This window comes from Tachysurus vachellii, chromosome 9 (assembly GCF_030014155.1).
Source record: "Tachysurus vachellii isolate PV-2020 chromosome 9, HZAU_Pvac_v1, whole genome shotgun sequence".
NCBI classification, from domain to species: Eukaryota; Metazoa; Chordata; class Actinopteri; order Siluriformes; family Bagridae; genus Tachysurus; species Tachysurus vachellii.
In genome coordinates, this window is record NC_083468.1 from 22,276,363 (window position 1) to 22,291,940 (window position 15,578).

Here is a 15,578-nt window from a genome sequence, read left to right on the forward strand (position 1 = left end):
CTGCAGGTACTTTAAGAGCTAAAGTATATTACTACTACTCTATCTACTCATTTGTAGATAGGATGATGAAATGTGTTCCATCCTCCATGAGGCAAACATTTGAAAGTGTACTTAAATGTTGTATCAATACGATCTGGTTGAATCTATAGCATTGATTTGAAAGATGACATTTGTGTATTAATGAATCTATTACTATCAAATAGTCTACTAATTATTTTAAACCGTTTGTAAACTGAACATTTTTTTTTTTTTATGTATAATTTTTGACTGACTGGTGTCTTTTGGGATGGTTTTTGTTGTATTTTTTCAGCACTCTTTTTGCACATCTCCCATGTAGACTTTTAGTATTCAACGTCATTAATTCTAGTGAATAGACCCTTAAAGGTTTTTCAAAGTCAAGCACTAATTGCTATGACTGTGCCTTATGGCCTGCCAGATATAGCTTGTGACAGATGAAGAATTATAGTTTAGCACAAATGCTATTTTTGGCTGGTGCTATGCTGATTATCAAAGATCTGTGCATTATCATTTGTCATTTGATATTGCCATAGCTACTTCTATTCAATTTAATCCAATTTTAGTTGAATAGCACTTTAAACCATGGATATTTTCTCAAAGCAAATTTACAGAACATAATAAAGATAGTACAAAAAGTTAATATTAGAATTATATTTAAATGTGTTTGTATTTATCCCCAATGAACAAGCCTGAGGTGACTGAGGCGACTGTGGCGAGGAAAAACTCCCTTAGATGCAAGAGGAAGAAAGACTTGAGAGGAACCAGACTCAAAAGGGAACCCATCTTCTTAGTGATGTTAGCACAATAGAGTAATTCTGATCCTCTTTTGTCTGTAAGGCACTAATGTTGATTTAAACACAGACCTACTAGGAGAATTGGAATTTATTATAACTACAAAGACATAACGGAGACATTACACAATGCTGCAGTACATTCTGTGTTTTTCGGTCATGGTCTTGTCCACTCATGATTAACCTCATTAGCTGATTAGGCGGATCCAAGTATGTGAAATGATGGAAAACCACAAAATATGCAGTTTTTCTCCTGGATCAGGGTTGTGAACCATTATATTAAGTAAATTTGGCTTGCCATATTAAATAATATGTAACATTATAAAACATTTTTGTGCTGTGTTTGTGCTATTTATTATTACTGTTTTTGCCGTGTCTGCATTCACATCGTCATTCACTATTTCTACAGTTCTGTTCATGACAACAGTGAAAGAGACACCAGACTTATTTCAGACAGATAATTGTGACATGGCTTTACATAAACAATTTCATTGTTAATGAAGCTCATCTTTGAATCACAAAAATACAGAAGTGACAAGTTGGGGGAAAAAAACAAAACTAAATCATCCTTTCTGGATTTAGGACCCATTAAACAATGTACTATTTATTTCAATTTATAGACAAAGTTGGCTGCAGAAGTATTCATCCTGATGCATAAATGTCAAGCTAAAAGGAATAAGGAATTATTATGGAATGCACCATGCAGTATGTGCATGGATTAAACACTGGATTTACAGTGATCTATGGATAATAATATACTGTATAATAATATCAAAAGAGTTTAATTTTGAGAATTTGGAACACTATAAAATGCTAGTGCACTATATATTAAAGATACAGCATAAATTTGACCATAAATCACAGCATATCGCATAATATTTTTAACGTTACATGACATGACTCTTGGCCTTTGCCTGAAATTTAATCTTTATATTATCTCAATCATTGAACTAGCACAAACATGCTATAGGGTTTTATTTTTATATGGTGTGCTAACATTACAAAGTGACTCAAGCTTCTCAGGATACAATATATCCTAATGTTCAAATTGTTTTATCTCATTGAAAAGTTTGGAGCTTCAACCGTGTTTCAACGCACTACAGTTGCTGGTAAGTTAATGATAGTGTGTAGCTGTAGAACCTGTAGATCACCAGTGTAGGACCTGTAGAGGAAATACCCAAAGCACATCCTCTTAGAATTCGCTAATTCAGCACATGCAAAGGTCAAGAGGAAAATATGTGTATTTTTTTTATATATTTTATATATATATAGCACAAATTATGTTGTTCTGCTAATATACTGAAATGCAACTGAAGCCCTTTATATTTCTACAGATGTGACAAGGACATGGAAGAGACTAAACCTTAGCTTTTAGCCACTAGGGTAAATCCAACCTCATTATTATTCTTTTCTCGTTTCAAACAACCTATCCACTAATCCCACATTAATGGAATAACCCCTGCTGACCCTATGATCTTAGTAATCATGTCCTCCAGGTCTCTGTAACCTCTTGGACACTCCACAAGCATGCTGTCTCTAAACTTGATTGAGCTTGGTTTGGTGTACCTAAGATTAAAAGTGTGCACTGTTTCTGTCCATACCTTTTGGGTGAGAGAGTGAGCAAAGGAAATGGGGTAGATAGTAGATACTCTTCTGCCCCTCACTGTGGAGTGTGTATATGGTAACAGAGAACCTGTAGGCGTGTATGATTCCACCCTCAGATCTCTTCTGAGTGATTCTACCTTTTTCTACTGACCCAATTCCTTGTTTCTCTCAGTTAATAAATCATACTACTTGTTCCACTGTTTAAAAACTTGACCTGGACCAATATTAATAATATATACAAATATATGTAACTATGATGTCAGAGGGCCAGACACATTTAGGTACTGTACATTTTGTGATGTCTCTTCTTCATCAGCATCAGTCAGTTATTTCTGTACATTGTAGACAGTGTTTCACTGCTATTACTCTGTCCCAGTCCTCTTTGCTTCTCACTAACTCATATCTAGCTTCTCTCTGGAAAATCTGCTGCTCTCATATCTGTAATATGCCTTATACATATACTTGTTGTTATGCCTTCTTTATTTAATCATAATGGCACCTGGCCCTAGACGTATGCTAAAAAAATTAAGCTTGTTCATGCTGATGTTTAAGGTCATGTAATATAAACCACTTAGCCAGACCATGTCACAGAACTCTCAGTGAGAAAGTGACGTCTGGGGCCAGCTGCTGATTCGCCTCATGGCTTTTATTTGGTTGACATTTTTAATGTGAAGTGCTTGTGTGGTTCTGCTCTCTCATGAACTGATGCTAACCAATCGCTCTTTGTTTGTCATTACCCCTCTCTCTCTCTCTCTCTCTCTCTCTCTCTCTCTATCTATCTATCTATCTATCTATTTCTCTGTCTCTTTCTCACTCACTGTCTCCCTCTCTCTGCATGCCACGCTGCTCTGTCTAGAACTGAATCTGAGGCTAAGCCCCGGAGGGCCGGGCACCTGTGTAAGTGCGCATGCATCATCTCATCTCTTTCTTTCTCTAGCCCTTGGCAGACCACCTTTAACTGAACTCCTCCTCTTTCTTCACTCATACATCTCACTGGCTACTCACCTCAATTCATCCTACATTTTCATCTTTACTCTTAGAGACTGTGCTCTGTGATTAAGGAGAAATAAACAATATTTCAGCTTCTCTCTCTTAGTTTGCCTGCTATTAGTTGCCACATTGTACTTAACACTTGGTCCTTCAAGGTCATGTAAGAAATTAAAATGAAGCTACATTTCTCTGTGAGAGAAATAAAGATTGAGGTGCAGACTTTTGTGAAATTAGATTTTAAACAATAAGGTGTTCCGTAAGAGCAGACGGACAATACATGCATGTTGTGATTAGTCATAAGCAGGCCACATTTGTTGTGTGACAGTTACAGACTCACTCTATTTATTTAGGGACCGTGTGTTCAGTAATGTGAAGGCTGAGCTTTCCATCCTCCTCCTCCTACTTCTCCTCCTACTCCACGCTTTGCTTTCTCTCTCTTTCCCGATCTCTCTCTAGGCTTTATCCTCAGTCAGACGGACAGGTGTGTGGGCTGCTCAGCTGATGCATGTCACGTTTGCTTGATTGTCTTCAAAAAAAGACAAAAAGAACTGAATTTGAATGAATTCATATTTCAGGCAAATAACCATATGCATTTTGACTAAGTTACATTTATTAACTGTACATATATTTTATTTTAAAAGCCTAAATTATTCACGTTCATCCTCACGTCCCTTTTGAAATTACATTTTTAAAGTTTAAAACAAGAGGCTTAAATAATAATAATAATAATTAATAATAATAATAATATTTGAGTTTTTGTATGTTAATTATTACTTTTATGCTTGTTACATTTAAATTCAGATCATTTTGTCTCCTTTTCCACATAGCATATACATATTTTCATATTCAAGATGATATACACTGAGCTGCCAGTTTATTCATTTTTCATTGGCCACACTCACTCTTTTTGACCATTGTATCACTGTATCTCATCTATACAATTGTGATTTAATCAGAATGAGTTGTACATCTCACTTTTATGCCAATGAGGTTAGTTGTCCTTCTCTTGACTTTTCAAGAATTATTAAAAGGAGAAGTAAAGAAATCAGTATAGTGTAGAAGCAGTTTTTTTTTTTACTTTAATATTTTATTGTTTAGAAAAGAGTTAAACTGATTCACCTGCCCTCTTAAATGTTAAAGAAATGCCAGTACCTGATTGTTCAAGAACTAAAAGACATTTAAAAGAGACTGTTTGATCTTTTACTGTACATTTAATACGCATTTAAAATAGTTTCTACAGTAGTTGTTATTTGGGATAATGAGAGTCAAGCTACCATCAGCCTTAGGAGCATAAAAGGTTTTTCAAATCTGTGAGATGGGAAATGATGTTTTTGGATTTTGCTGGGTGTTCAGTTTCTTGCCATTTCTATAGTGACTCACTCTTTCTGTTCTGGACTCTGTAGTACTCTTGCCTGTGTTCCAGCTAAACGCATTAATGAAACATCACGCTAACACTGTGTTAATGCGTTTACTGTGTCCCTGGCTAACTTAACTAAATGTTGCTGGCTTAAAATAACTGTTTTGTCTCATGATTCATACATGGAGGATGTTGCATGCTGCAGGAAGGAGCCGCTACAAATTAAAATGGAAGACAATAAACTCATTGGGCTCTTTCCAGTATTACGTTACAGAATCCTCACTTTGTGCTCTTCTTTTTATCCCATTTTTCTATCCTTCAGACTCTTCAGCAGTCTAGGGGAACTCCACACCATCTCTCAGCGAAGTTACGGCACCACATACACCATCCGACCAGGCAGCCGTTACCCAATGACCCGTCGGTCTCCCAGCCCTGGCTCTGCTTCCCCAGATCGTTCAGATCCACTCGGACCCATTCGAGGCTTCGGCCTGGCTACCTCGCCCACCACGGCCCCTACCATCCTGAAATCCTCCAGCCTCAGCCTGCCCCATGAGCCAAAGGAGGTGCGTTTTGTCATGAGGAGCTCCAGTGGCAGGAGCCGCTCTCCCTCACCTGGACACTCCCCTGGTGTGCCCTCACCACTCCTTACACTGCGCCCCTTCCATCAGAAACCCCTGCACCTGTGGAACAAGTACGATGTGGGTGACTGGCTTGCCAGCATTAATCTAGCTGAGCACCGTGAGCGCTTCCAGGAGCATGAGATTGAGGGCTCCCATCTCCCAGCCCTCACTAAAGAAGACTTTGCAGAGCTGGGTGTGACACGTGTTGGCCATCGTATGAACATTGAGCGCGCCTTAAAGCAGCTGCTGGAAAGGTGACCCCTCACCGCGCTCTGTCTGTAGCTAGTCTCACTAAAGTTGTCTTTGTTTTGTTTGTTTTTTTTGCTTTGTTTTTTATTTTGGGGTTTAATTTGTGAGTTATCATTATTATTTCCATGGAAGTAAGCCTGGTTTATTTAGTAGCAACTTTGCCCCAAATCCCTCACCATCACACAATTAGCAGTCAATTAGCCAGCTTGTAATAGGCTGTGAAGTGCATAAACATTTAGAAGCACTGTTTTGGTAAACGCTTTATTTGAATGTTTGTTTTTCTCTCCTCTTCAACCATTTTTCCTCTCTTATTGTACCCTTGTTCTACTGGGAAAACCCTAGCTACCATATTTGCTTTAAAAAAAAAAAAGAAAGCAGGCATGATGTTGGATGAGGGAAGTTCATTTGCCTTTCTGAATATATTGTAAAGGATGAGCAGAGCGGGGGCCAGGTCGTCTCTACCTTCTGCCCGCCCCCTTCTGGCTGAGGAACATATTATACCTGGAGAATGTTAAACCAACACTAGTGGCTTTTTTTCATAATCCGACTTTTCCTTTGGTGGACCAAAGGGAATGTGACGTTAAATAGGATATCTCAATGTATTTACATAGCTTTGAAAAAGGAGAGGCAGTGAACACACATGAACTGTGCACAACTGCACTCGTCTCTCCCCCTTAGATGATGTGAAATCCATCAATAATTTATTCATTTTTACCAGTTATAGACATATATATATATTTGAAAAGTATATAGATATATAAATAACATTTTGTCATAAATATAAAAGTTATATATGGTATTCTATTTAAAAACACTGTCAATTTTTCCTAATGTTCATCCTTTTATGGACTGTAGCATGAATGTCACATGATCAGTGTGACAGCTATCAGATTTGTGAACAGTGAATTGTACCGTGCCCTTTTTTTTCTTACTTTATGGGTTCATTGTGGTTTAAAAAACTCTGTCTTCCGTCTACAATTAGGGCAGCCCACAGTGGACAGTGTGTGTGACTGACCCCCCCATCACACACACAAATACACACTACAAAGTACTTGACATCTCGGTCATGCTGTTAACAGCTCTTCATGCACTTACACACATTAAAACTCCTCCATATCAAATTTTATTCAAACTCGAAACCATCTTTAATTTGGTTAATTAGAAATGAGCTGTGCAATAAAAAAAGTGCGTGTGTCTGTGTGTGTTTGTGTGTGTTACGATGGGGCCACTGTGGGACAAGACACGTGTTAACCGTACACGGTAGCTCAGCTGTGTGCTACTGGGAGATGGTGAACAACTAAAAAAAAAAAAAAAACAAGAAGACAGACTCTATAATTGTAAGAGATTTTCTGTGCCACTACACAGGGGCTTGTGTGGCTCAGGGGCTCTTCAACTCTAAGCACTGAAGCATTTGGGCAGTTCATTTGGGTTTACTATTTATTTGTTTTTATTGGTTTTCTGTTAAGCCCCATAGTATGTGGATTTTGTAGCTTGTGAAATATAATGCTTAGAATAATTTTTATCAATTAACTTAGAATGAATTTTAGAATGACTAAAAGGGTTGAACTGAAAAAAAAAACTGTCCTTTCCGAACTTATAACTGTATATATGGACAAATTATGAATTATTTGTTTTTTATATCAATCACAAGCAATGTACATATGATAGTTTTAATATAAATTTTTAAAAATTCAAAAAATATATAGATCTATATATGAATGTTTGGCATATATGCATAGTTAACCACCTGTGGAAAAAGGTGAAAAGATTTTATTCTTTGTATGGACTGAGTTTGGGGATGATTTGCACAAAACAAGGTGCTAGCATTCAAGCCATCCATTCTCACGTCTCTGTCTGCACTTTCCTCCATCCTCCTGCTACAAAAACACATCTGATATCTGTTTAACACACACTACAAGCTCAAAGGAAGGGATCTAAATAAAAAATAAAAAAAGGTGTGTAACAAATGTGTACTCAAACCACAGACACTAACAAACCCACACTGTACACACACAGAAGTAGTGAATACGGCACTACTCGCAATCTATATGCAGCCAAGGAGAACTGAAGAATCAGTTCGTCTTTCTGATGACGTTTTTTTGGAGCCATGCCCCTTGCACCAGGAAAGAACACTGTGTTTTAAGACCTCTTTTCTGGCAGCTGTATCATTTCAGAGTCACCACTTTTCATCACATTGGCTGAGTCCAGATCTAAACCTCAGCTCCTTTCGCTGTGCCCTTCTAGCAGACAGACCTGAGGTTTGTGGTAGTCATTAATCCAGCCTCACTTCCAGAAGGTGCTCAGTTCAGGCTTGAGAAGTAAAAGAAAAAAGCTGGTTTTAGCCTCATGTACTTCATCTGTGAAGCTTCTACAAAGCTTCAGAACTTTGAACGTTTGCCACACTTTGTTTTATTCACATTTTGGTGTCTCATATCTTGAACAGGAATTAAATCATGCCTTTAAGTGTTTCTTTAAAGTAGTGGTGACATGGTCTCACATTTTCCCACGGATCACAAGAAAACGTCTGTGCTTGGTTGGTTGGTTGGTTGCAATGTTCGTCAAATTGCCTGGTTCTCCGTATGTATTAGGTGCTTGTGCAAACTTAGCGACTCTCTAGTGTGTACTACAAGGGTGGCTTATAAGACTAGGGACAACCAATCCTCACCATTTTAAAACAATAGGAAAGTATCTGAGCAGATTATTTTAAAAAGGAATAAACAGAACAGAACTAGAAACTAAATTTGATCAATGTACACTATACAATACATTATATTGCATAAATCAATATAAAGCAAGAATGGCACAGAGGAAAATTAGGTTTAGAATCAGGACCCTGAGAAAACTGTGACTTCCATTCATGTTCTACACTGCAGATCATCATTGAGCCTTTATGAGACTTGAAAATATGCATCGACATCGATTTAAGATCTTCTTAGACTGAAATTAATCTTGACATTTAGTCCATTTATTTATTTCTTTATTTATTTCAGAAGTTTTTTTTTTTATTGTAATTCGGTCATTCGATTAATTAAAAGTAAGATGTACAAATGTTTGGCGTATGATTGTCTCATACACGGCTCTTTCTCAGAGCAAGAGATGATTAGTGTCTGTAACTGATGTAGTTGAGCTCATCTCTGACACTGAGACTTTGTGCCACGATCATCATTAGTCTCTCTCTCTTTTTTTGTTTTTTTGTTAATTTGTCTGCCATATTCATATCCCATCACTCTTCTCATCCCCCGTTCCCAATTCTGGGATATTTACTTTTGTGTTTGTGTCTATATGGAGTGCTTAGTAATTAAAAAGTGAAAGATTAAAAGAAAAAATAACAATGTGCCAAAACGTGATTAGTTTATAGCTATTCATGGACACTAGTTCTGTTGAGATTTAAAGCTGTTAGAATCAGCACTTATGGTGCCACCTCCTGGAAATCTTGAGAACTCCAGACATTTCCTATCATGCTTAATACACTTTTATTTTCTTAGTCAGTAAGACGTCAGATAAACCTTTATGTTTTGTAGAGTGTTACTCTAACTTGTAATCGATCCAGTTTATGTGCTTTTCATGTTGCTTGAATATCATTTTTGTTTTGGCTGAACTCCAGTAAGCCTTTGAGTGAGTGACTGCATTAGATAGCTACCTTTAAAAAGCCTTCTCCTTCATCTTTAGTTATGCGCCTCAGATACAAGACAAATTTGATCCTCTAAAAAAAAAGAGAATGGACATGATTTCTTTGTAACTTTACTATACTTAACAAGATCGGTTGGGGGAAATGTTAAATAAACCGACATCATTAACATTGCCATGCTCTGTAGAGTTGTCACTTGTTTCCTGACCAACAAAAGCACAATAAAAATGGCAAGAAATGCACTGGTTATCTTTTTATTTTCCTCGAGCACTTTATACTTAGAGGAATATATATATATATTTTAGTGTGTGTCTCAATTCCTGGTTACAAGTCATTAGACACAGTTCACCCTGAACTCTAAAGTGAATAACAAAAACTACATGACAATGCAGCGTTGTAAGATAAACTAAACCACAGACTCACTCTAAACTAGGTTTGCCACATTTCCTCCGATTACTCGGTGTGACGATATGAACAGTGCTGATTATATTGTCACAGCCAGCCCACAGGACATCAAACCACACCATACACAAGAGCTAAATAAAAGCAACAGTGTTTAATTGCAGCACAAATCAGGATGCTCTTAAATGAACACCGAATGATGTGTTAATATGCTGCCACAATATGAATGCATTTCCAATTCCATTTACACATAAACATGGTACATAAATATATATTTTTTTCCTTTTTACTTCAATGTCACATCAGCCAGAAGACAATGTCTGTGATTTTCACACATTTTTCACAGTTTGTACAAAATGTTGAGCTATTTATACATCCTTCCGATGCTGGATCTGAATCATCACATACCCCTTGGAAAAAAATGTAAAATGTGATTCAAGTACATTTAACATACATTTACACGATATAAATACTACTAAAATGATGCAAAATGTCAATAGTGTTATCAAGGTTTTCCACTGCGAAAAAAAAACCATATCAAATAGCAGGGTCTCTCCTCACTACTACATATTAACACACACACGGTGTGAAATTACACCAAGGCTGCCAACTCGCCTTCCTGAACAACTGTGTCCAGAATATGAAACATCTGTGAAAAACCCACACATCGCTGTACCTACAGTATAACACCTACACTGTACTTGTATATGTAGTATGTTTCTAAGACCTAAAGCCACACAAAATTGTATTATGCGCACAGTCTATGCATTCAGTATTCCATGTAGCAGGTCACAGAGATGGATCGAACACATGAGGTAGAGCTTTGTCCTGACTGGTTTCATTTTTGTTACGTACAGCTGGTAAACTCTTCAGGACAGCTGGGATGAGCAGCCGTGATTTTAACAGCACTCTAATCACAAAACAAACCGTCCGGCTCCCACCGCACGCCGGCATCGTCAGTCCGCTTTTCCTTCTTCTTCGTCTTCATCAGCTGAATCCTCTTTTCCCTCCAAATCAAAGTTCTGTGTTGAATAAATAAATAATTCATCACTGCAACATACAGTAACATTCATTCATTCATTCATCTTCTACCGCTTATCCGAACTATTCTCGGGTCACGGTGAGCCTGTGCCTATCTCAGGCGTCACTGGGCATCAAGGCAGGATACACCCTGGACGGAGTGCCAACCCATCACAGGGCACACGCACAGTAACATGATTAGGAATAATAGAGCTGAGACACAAACCTCCAGTTCTCTCATGACCACGTCCATAAAGTCGCTGGAGTTCTTCTTGTAAGACAAAGCCATGTTTATAGCATCTTTAAAAACCTGAAGCAGATTTAGGAGGTAAACATCAACCGACCAATTAAAATCCAAAACCAATTAAAAATAAAAACTGATGATTATAATAACAATGGTCACTCACGAATGATTATAGTTCATTTGTTTAGGTGTTTAAACAGTCTAAGCAAATCATCATTAAAATTAGTTATGTAAGGAATAAAACTGGGTTTGGTGTTAATGAGAAATTCAGCTAAAATTTTAAAATTTACAAACATTTTTATTTGTTTGTTTTTTTACAGAAATCTTCACCAGAGAATTATATATCTATACATATTTGTTGTTCAATCTGGTGGTTTAGATCACAGTAATTGAAGCATCCACTCTACAGCCCGTGTGTAAGTTGTTACTATAGATACCACAACATTAACATGCACACATTAAACCTGTGATGTGTCTTGCAGTCAGTGCTACTATCAGAGCTGCTCTTAGAGAAAATGATTCAACGCCTTTAAATGAGTTTGAATCGCACCTTGACTACGTTAGTTCCATCAGCAGCAGATACGAAGTAGAAAGGTAGTCCCTGCTTCTTGGCAAAGTTAAAGCTCTTCTGTGTCATTCGCATGTCAGCTTTCACACAGTACACAGGAACAGATTTGAGAGAGAGAGAGAGAGAGAGAGAGAGAGAGAGAGAGAGAGCAGGAGAGAGAGAGAGAGAGCGGGAGAGAGAGAGAGAGAGAGAGAGAGAGAGCGGGAGAGAGAGAGAGAATGCATGTTAGCATGACAAGATTCATTAGAAACAACTTAGAAATGAAAGCTAAGTTTGTCCTCACCATCTATTTTATTAGCCACCACCAGACAGGGAATTTCAGGTCTGTATTCTCTCAGCTCTTTATACCAGTTGGATAGATTCTTGTATGTTACTTTCCTCTGGACATCAAAGACCTATAATCAAATATTGACATATTGTTCATTTCTGCTGGACATGTAGAAAATAATACACTGCCTGCAATAGTGCCAACACCAGGGGGTTCCCAAACTAGGGGTCTCAACCTCATAAGGGGACGCTTTTGTGTGCTAATATTTTAAAGTACCGTGAGTCACAAACGGACAAGCCGTGTTCATGTTCATGGTCTTAAGATGGACAGTGTGTTGTCAGTGTCACTGTGAATAAACTGACTCGGAAATCTGACCGACCGGGATTATTTGGTCCCATTGTGTTTAGTTTATTATTTAGTTGATGTTGCTTTTAGAGCTTCCAGATGTAGGCGCTATATAAGATACTCAGAAGAGTGTGTGAATATTAATGTTACTCTAATTACTGCTAATTCTGTATGCGCATGCAAAATCATGCTTCAAGTATAAAACCAGGCCCTACTGCTTGGCATCAGGCTGTATTACATTACCCCAGCGTGGAGCACATTTCAATAGGCTGGCCAATCAGTGGAAGAAATATACCTTTGGTTTTTAGTCACCTACCTTACACAGATCTTTGTTATGGACATAATAAACTTACCAAATGTTACAGCAGTCCTTATGTTATGAATCTGGAATTTTAAAGAAAATGTAGAGTGGTCAAGGTTTGGGGTCAGAGAAATTTGCTCAAAAGGTTTGGGAACCCCTGGCCTGTACTATTACAACCGCTGTTTATATTTGAGTGTTAAATGTGTGTTCACCATGATACAAGCATGTGCTTTGTGGTAGTATGACGGGTGCATGCTCTGGAAGCGCTCTTGACCAGCGGTGTCCCAGAAATCTGTCACAGAAGACCGTAAGAAGAAGATAATATGAAGCACATCCACATAAATACAGTTCTGTTAACCTGACATATCGTCGCTGTCGGGCGGAATCCTCGTATCTCCAAAACCGTTATTTTTCAGGAAATTAAAAAAACGCCGTACCTTATCTGCAGTGCACAGGGTTTAGTCCGCGTTGCAGTGGATTGTCTTGCGCTAAATTCCTGTCCTCAGACGAGCACCAGAACTAGCGGGGGTCAAGATTTTTTTTCTTTGAGCCCAGTGTTTTGAAGACATTTACCTCAGAAGACGTGTTGATTCGTTGCGACTCTTCTTGAGGAGAAATATGCCGTGAAGCTCTCCCGCGGAGTGAGGAAGAGGTGGACAGTTGAAGTGTCCAATGGAGTTATGAGATTTGCGCTCAAGCTATTTTCAAGACTTTAGATTGGTTAATAACTTGTAAAAATAACAGACCCACGTGGGGACTGACCAATTGCATCGATATGTGAAAAAATATGAAATTGACCAAATTTGGACATACGAGGTTTCCGCCCGACAGCGACGATATGTTAGTTATGTTTGCTCATAATTCACTCTAAATATCCTGGTGATCTGAAATAAAAAGTTTCATTCTTCAACAAGCTGTGACTATAAATCATCACTGTTCACAAGCGAGACCTGTGTTATACTCCATATTTAACATTGCTGATCATGAATTTAGCTCCCAGTAAGAAAGGCAGGCAGAAGAGGAGAACTCACCAACCAACACAGACTTGCCATTGATAGTGGTGCTGTATTTGTATAATGTCAGTGCATAGGTGGACAGCTGCTGAGGGCGACTGACAGAGATGCTAAGGATCAAACCACCGTTATACAAAAGTTTCATAAAAACAATAAATATAAAAGAGGAACAGTGCACATGAGTATAAAAGGATACTATCCATCCATCAGAAATCTTTCCATTAACCTGTGAAGCACACAAAGTGAAAGGCAGATCATGCACAGAGGTATCGTTTTATTATTTTCTACATTAGCATATAGTAAAAAATATTATATTTATAATATTGTATATGACCGTGTCTCACACAGAAAGGTGATTAACAGATAGTTAATCCAGGGTCAGGTGCAATGTACAATGAAACTGGATCGTAACGCCTGTATATGGAATCACATTAAATTATGAAATCAGTATCGTGAATCAAATGAAATCAAATCGTGAAGTAGAATCGAATCAAATCATGAAATCGGTATCGAGAATCAAATCAAATCGAATCTTTATTTTTTTTTCAATCAGTATTGTGAATCAAACTGAATCGTAAAGCCTGTATATGGAATCGCATCAAATCATGAAATCAGTATCGTGAATCAAATCAAATCGTGAAGTGGAATCGAATCAAATCATGAAACCTGTATTATGAATCCAATCCAATCGAATCATTATTTTTTTTTTCAGTCAGTTTTGTGAATCGAACTGAATCGTAAAGCCTGTATATGGAGTCAAATCAAATGATAAAATCAGTATCGTGAATCGAATCAAATCTAATCGAATCTTGAAGTCAGTATCGTGAATCAAATCTAAAAAAAAAAATCAGTCAGTATTGTGACTCGAAATGAATCGTAAAGCCTGCATATGGAGTCGAATCAAATGAAATCAGTATCGTGAATCGAATCAAATCGAATCGAATTGATGTCAGTATCGTGAATCGAATCGAATCGAATCGTGGACGGAGTGGATGATTACAGCCGGAGAATACTTACTTGGATTTCCCCACTGCACTGTCCCCAAGGCAGATAATCTTCACCTGCTCATCAGAGTCATATTTCTCCTGCTCCAGCTCAGGAATGCGCTTCATATCACCCGCCATATTGTGGTTCAGGATTAGATAACCAGTTAAGAAGCCCAGGGAGTGTGAACACCTAGATATACAACTCTGAGACTAAGTAAATCTCAGAATCGTAATGATATCGTTTGTAAAAAAAGTGTAAATAAAACAGCCGCCCATGTCTCTCGGCTTAGTGGCTTTCAGTTAGGCTGTTTCCATGCAACGAGACGCTTTAACAGCGCGAGCGGAAATGTCGTTTCTACGGCAACTATTTCCTTGCACCCTATCTAGTGCACTACGTGTCGTGTATCAAAAACAACTGACACCCTATCTAGTGCACTACGTGTCGTGTATCAAAAACAACTGACTCACCCTATCTAGTGCACTATATATGCACATGAAAGCTATTTGGGTTGAACCCAATGTTTTTATAAGCGTCTTTTTTACATAGCGCCTCTACAGGCACATGGAGGAAATCCTCACCCACTGATAAATACACGATTATCTGACTATATTAACCCTTTCGTGAATAAATTATTTTTATACACATTCAGTTTCCATTTATTTATTTATTTATTTATTTACTTTTTATTAGGCTTTAAATGGCCGAATGTATTCACTTTTATTCTGTCTAAATGTCAAATATTGCAAAAGGGAAATGTGTTTAAAAAAGACAAATAGAAAGCCTTAGCTTTAATAGATACTGTAGATAAACAGATAGATAGATAGATAGATAGATAGATAGATAGATAGATAGATAGATAGATAGAACTTTATTGTCATTGCATAGTGCAACAAAATGGAGTTTGGCATCTAACAGAAGTGTAAAGAGCAGCAATTGTGCAAATAGACAAGTGCAGATAAATATGTAAACATATGTACAGCATGTAATATGTGTAGGTATATGTAAGCATATGTACAGCATGTAATATATGTAGGTATATGTAAGCATATGTACAGCATGTAATATATGTAGGTATATGTAAGCATATGTACAGCATGTAATATATGTAGGTATATGTAAGCATATGTATAGAATCAGAATCAGGTTTATTGGCCAAGTGTGTTGGTACACAC

General features: G+C 37.6%; 2 protein-coding genes across 7 annotated transcripts in view; one reads left to right on the forward strand and one right to left on the reverse strand.

Moving 5' to 3' along the window:
* Positions 1 to 9,500, forward strand: part of shank3a (SH3 and multiple ankyrin repeat domains 3a) — a 242,946-nt gene extending 233,446 nt beyond the window's left edge. For 4 of the 6 annotated variants that reach the window (XM_060878260.1, XM_060878263.1, XM_060878261.1 and 1 more), the window contains one exon: positions 5,084 to 9,500. In XM_060878260.1, the coding sequence (XP_060734243.1) occupies positions 5,084 to 5,639 (556 nt within the window). In that variant the 3' untranslated portion in view covers positions 5,640 to 9,500. Of the gene's footprint in view, positions 1 to 2,143; positions 2,193 to 3,270; positions 3,312 to 5,083 lie in introns of all 6 variants that reach the window. The other 2 variants (XR_009649025.1, XM_060878264.1) reach the window with 2 other exon arrangements.
* Positions 9,501 to 9,795: 295 nt separating this feature from the next.
* Positions 9,796 to 14,807, reverse strand: rabl2 (RAB, member of RAS oncogene family-like 2). Its single transcript, XM_060878265.1, has 8 exons — positions 14,437 to 14,807; positions 13,616 to 13,645; positions 13,438 to 13,517; positions 12,619 to 12,698; positions 11,776 to 11,887; positions 11,475 to 11,572; positions 10,907 to 10,990; positions 9,796 to 10,682 (listed from the first exon to the last, which is right to left on the reverse strand). The coding sequence occupies exons 1-8, from the start codon at positions 14,541 to 14,543 to the stop codon at positions 10,617 to 10,619; spliced, it is 657 nt and encodes a 218-aa protein (XP_060734248.1). The 5' UTR covers positions 14,544 to 14,807; the 3' UTR covers positions 9,796 to 10,616.
* Positions 14,808 to 15,578: the final 771 nt, after the last annotated feature.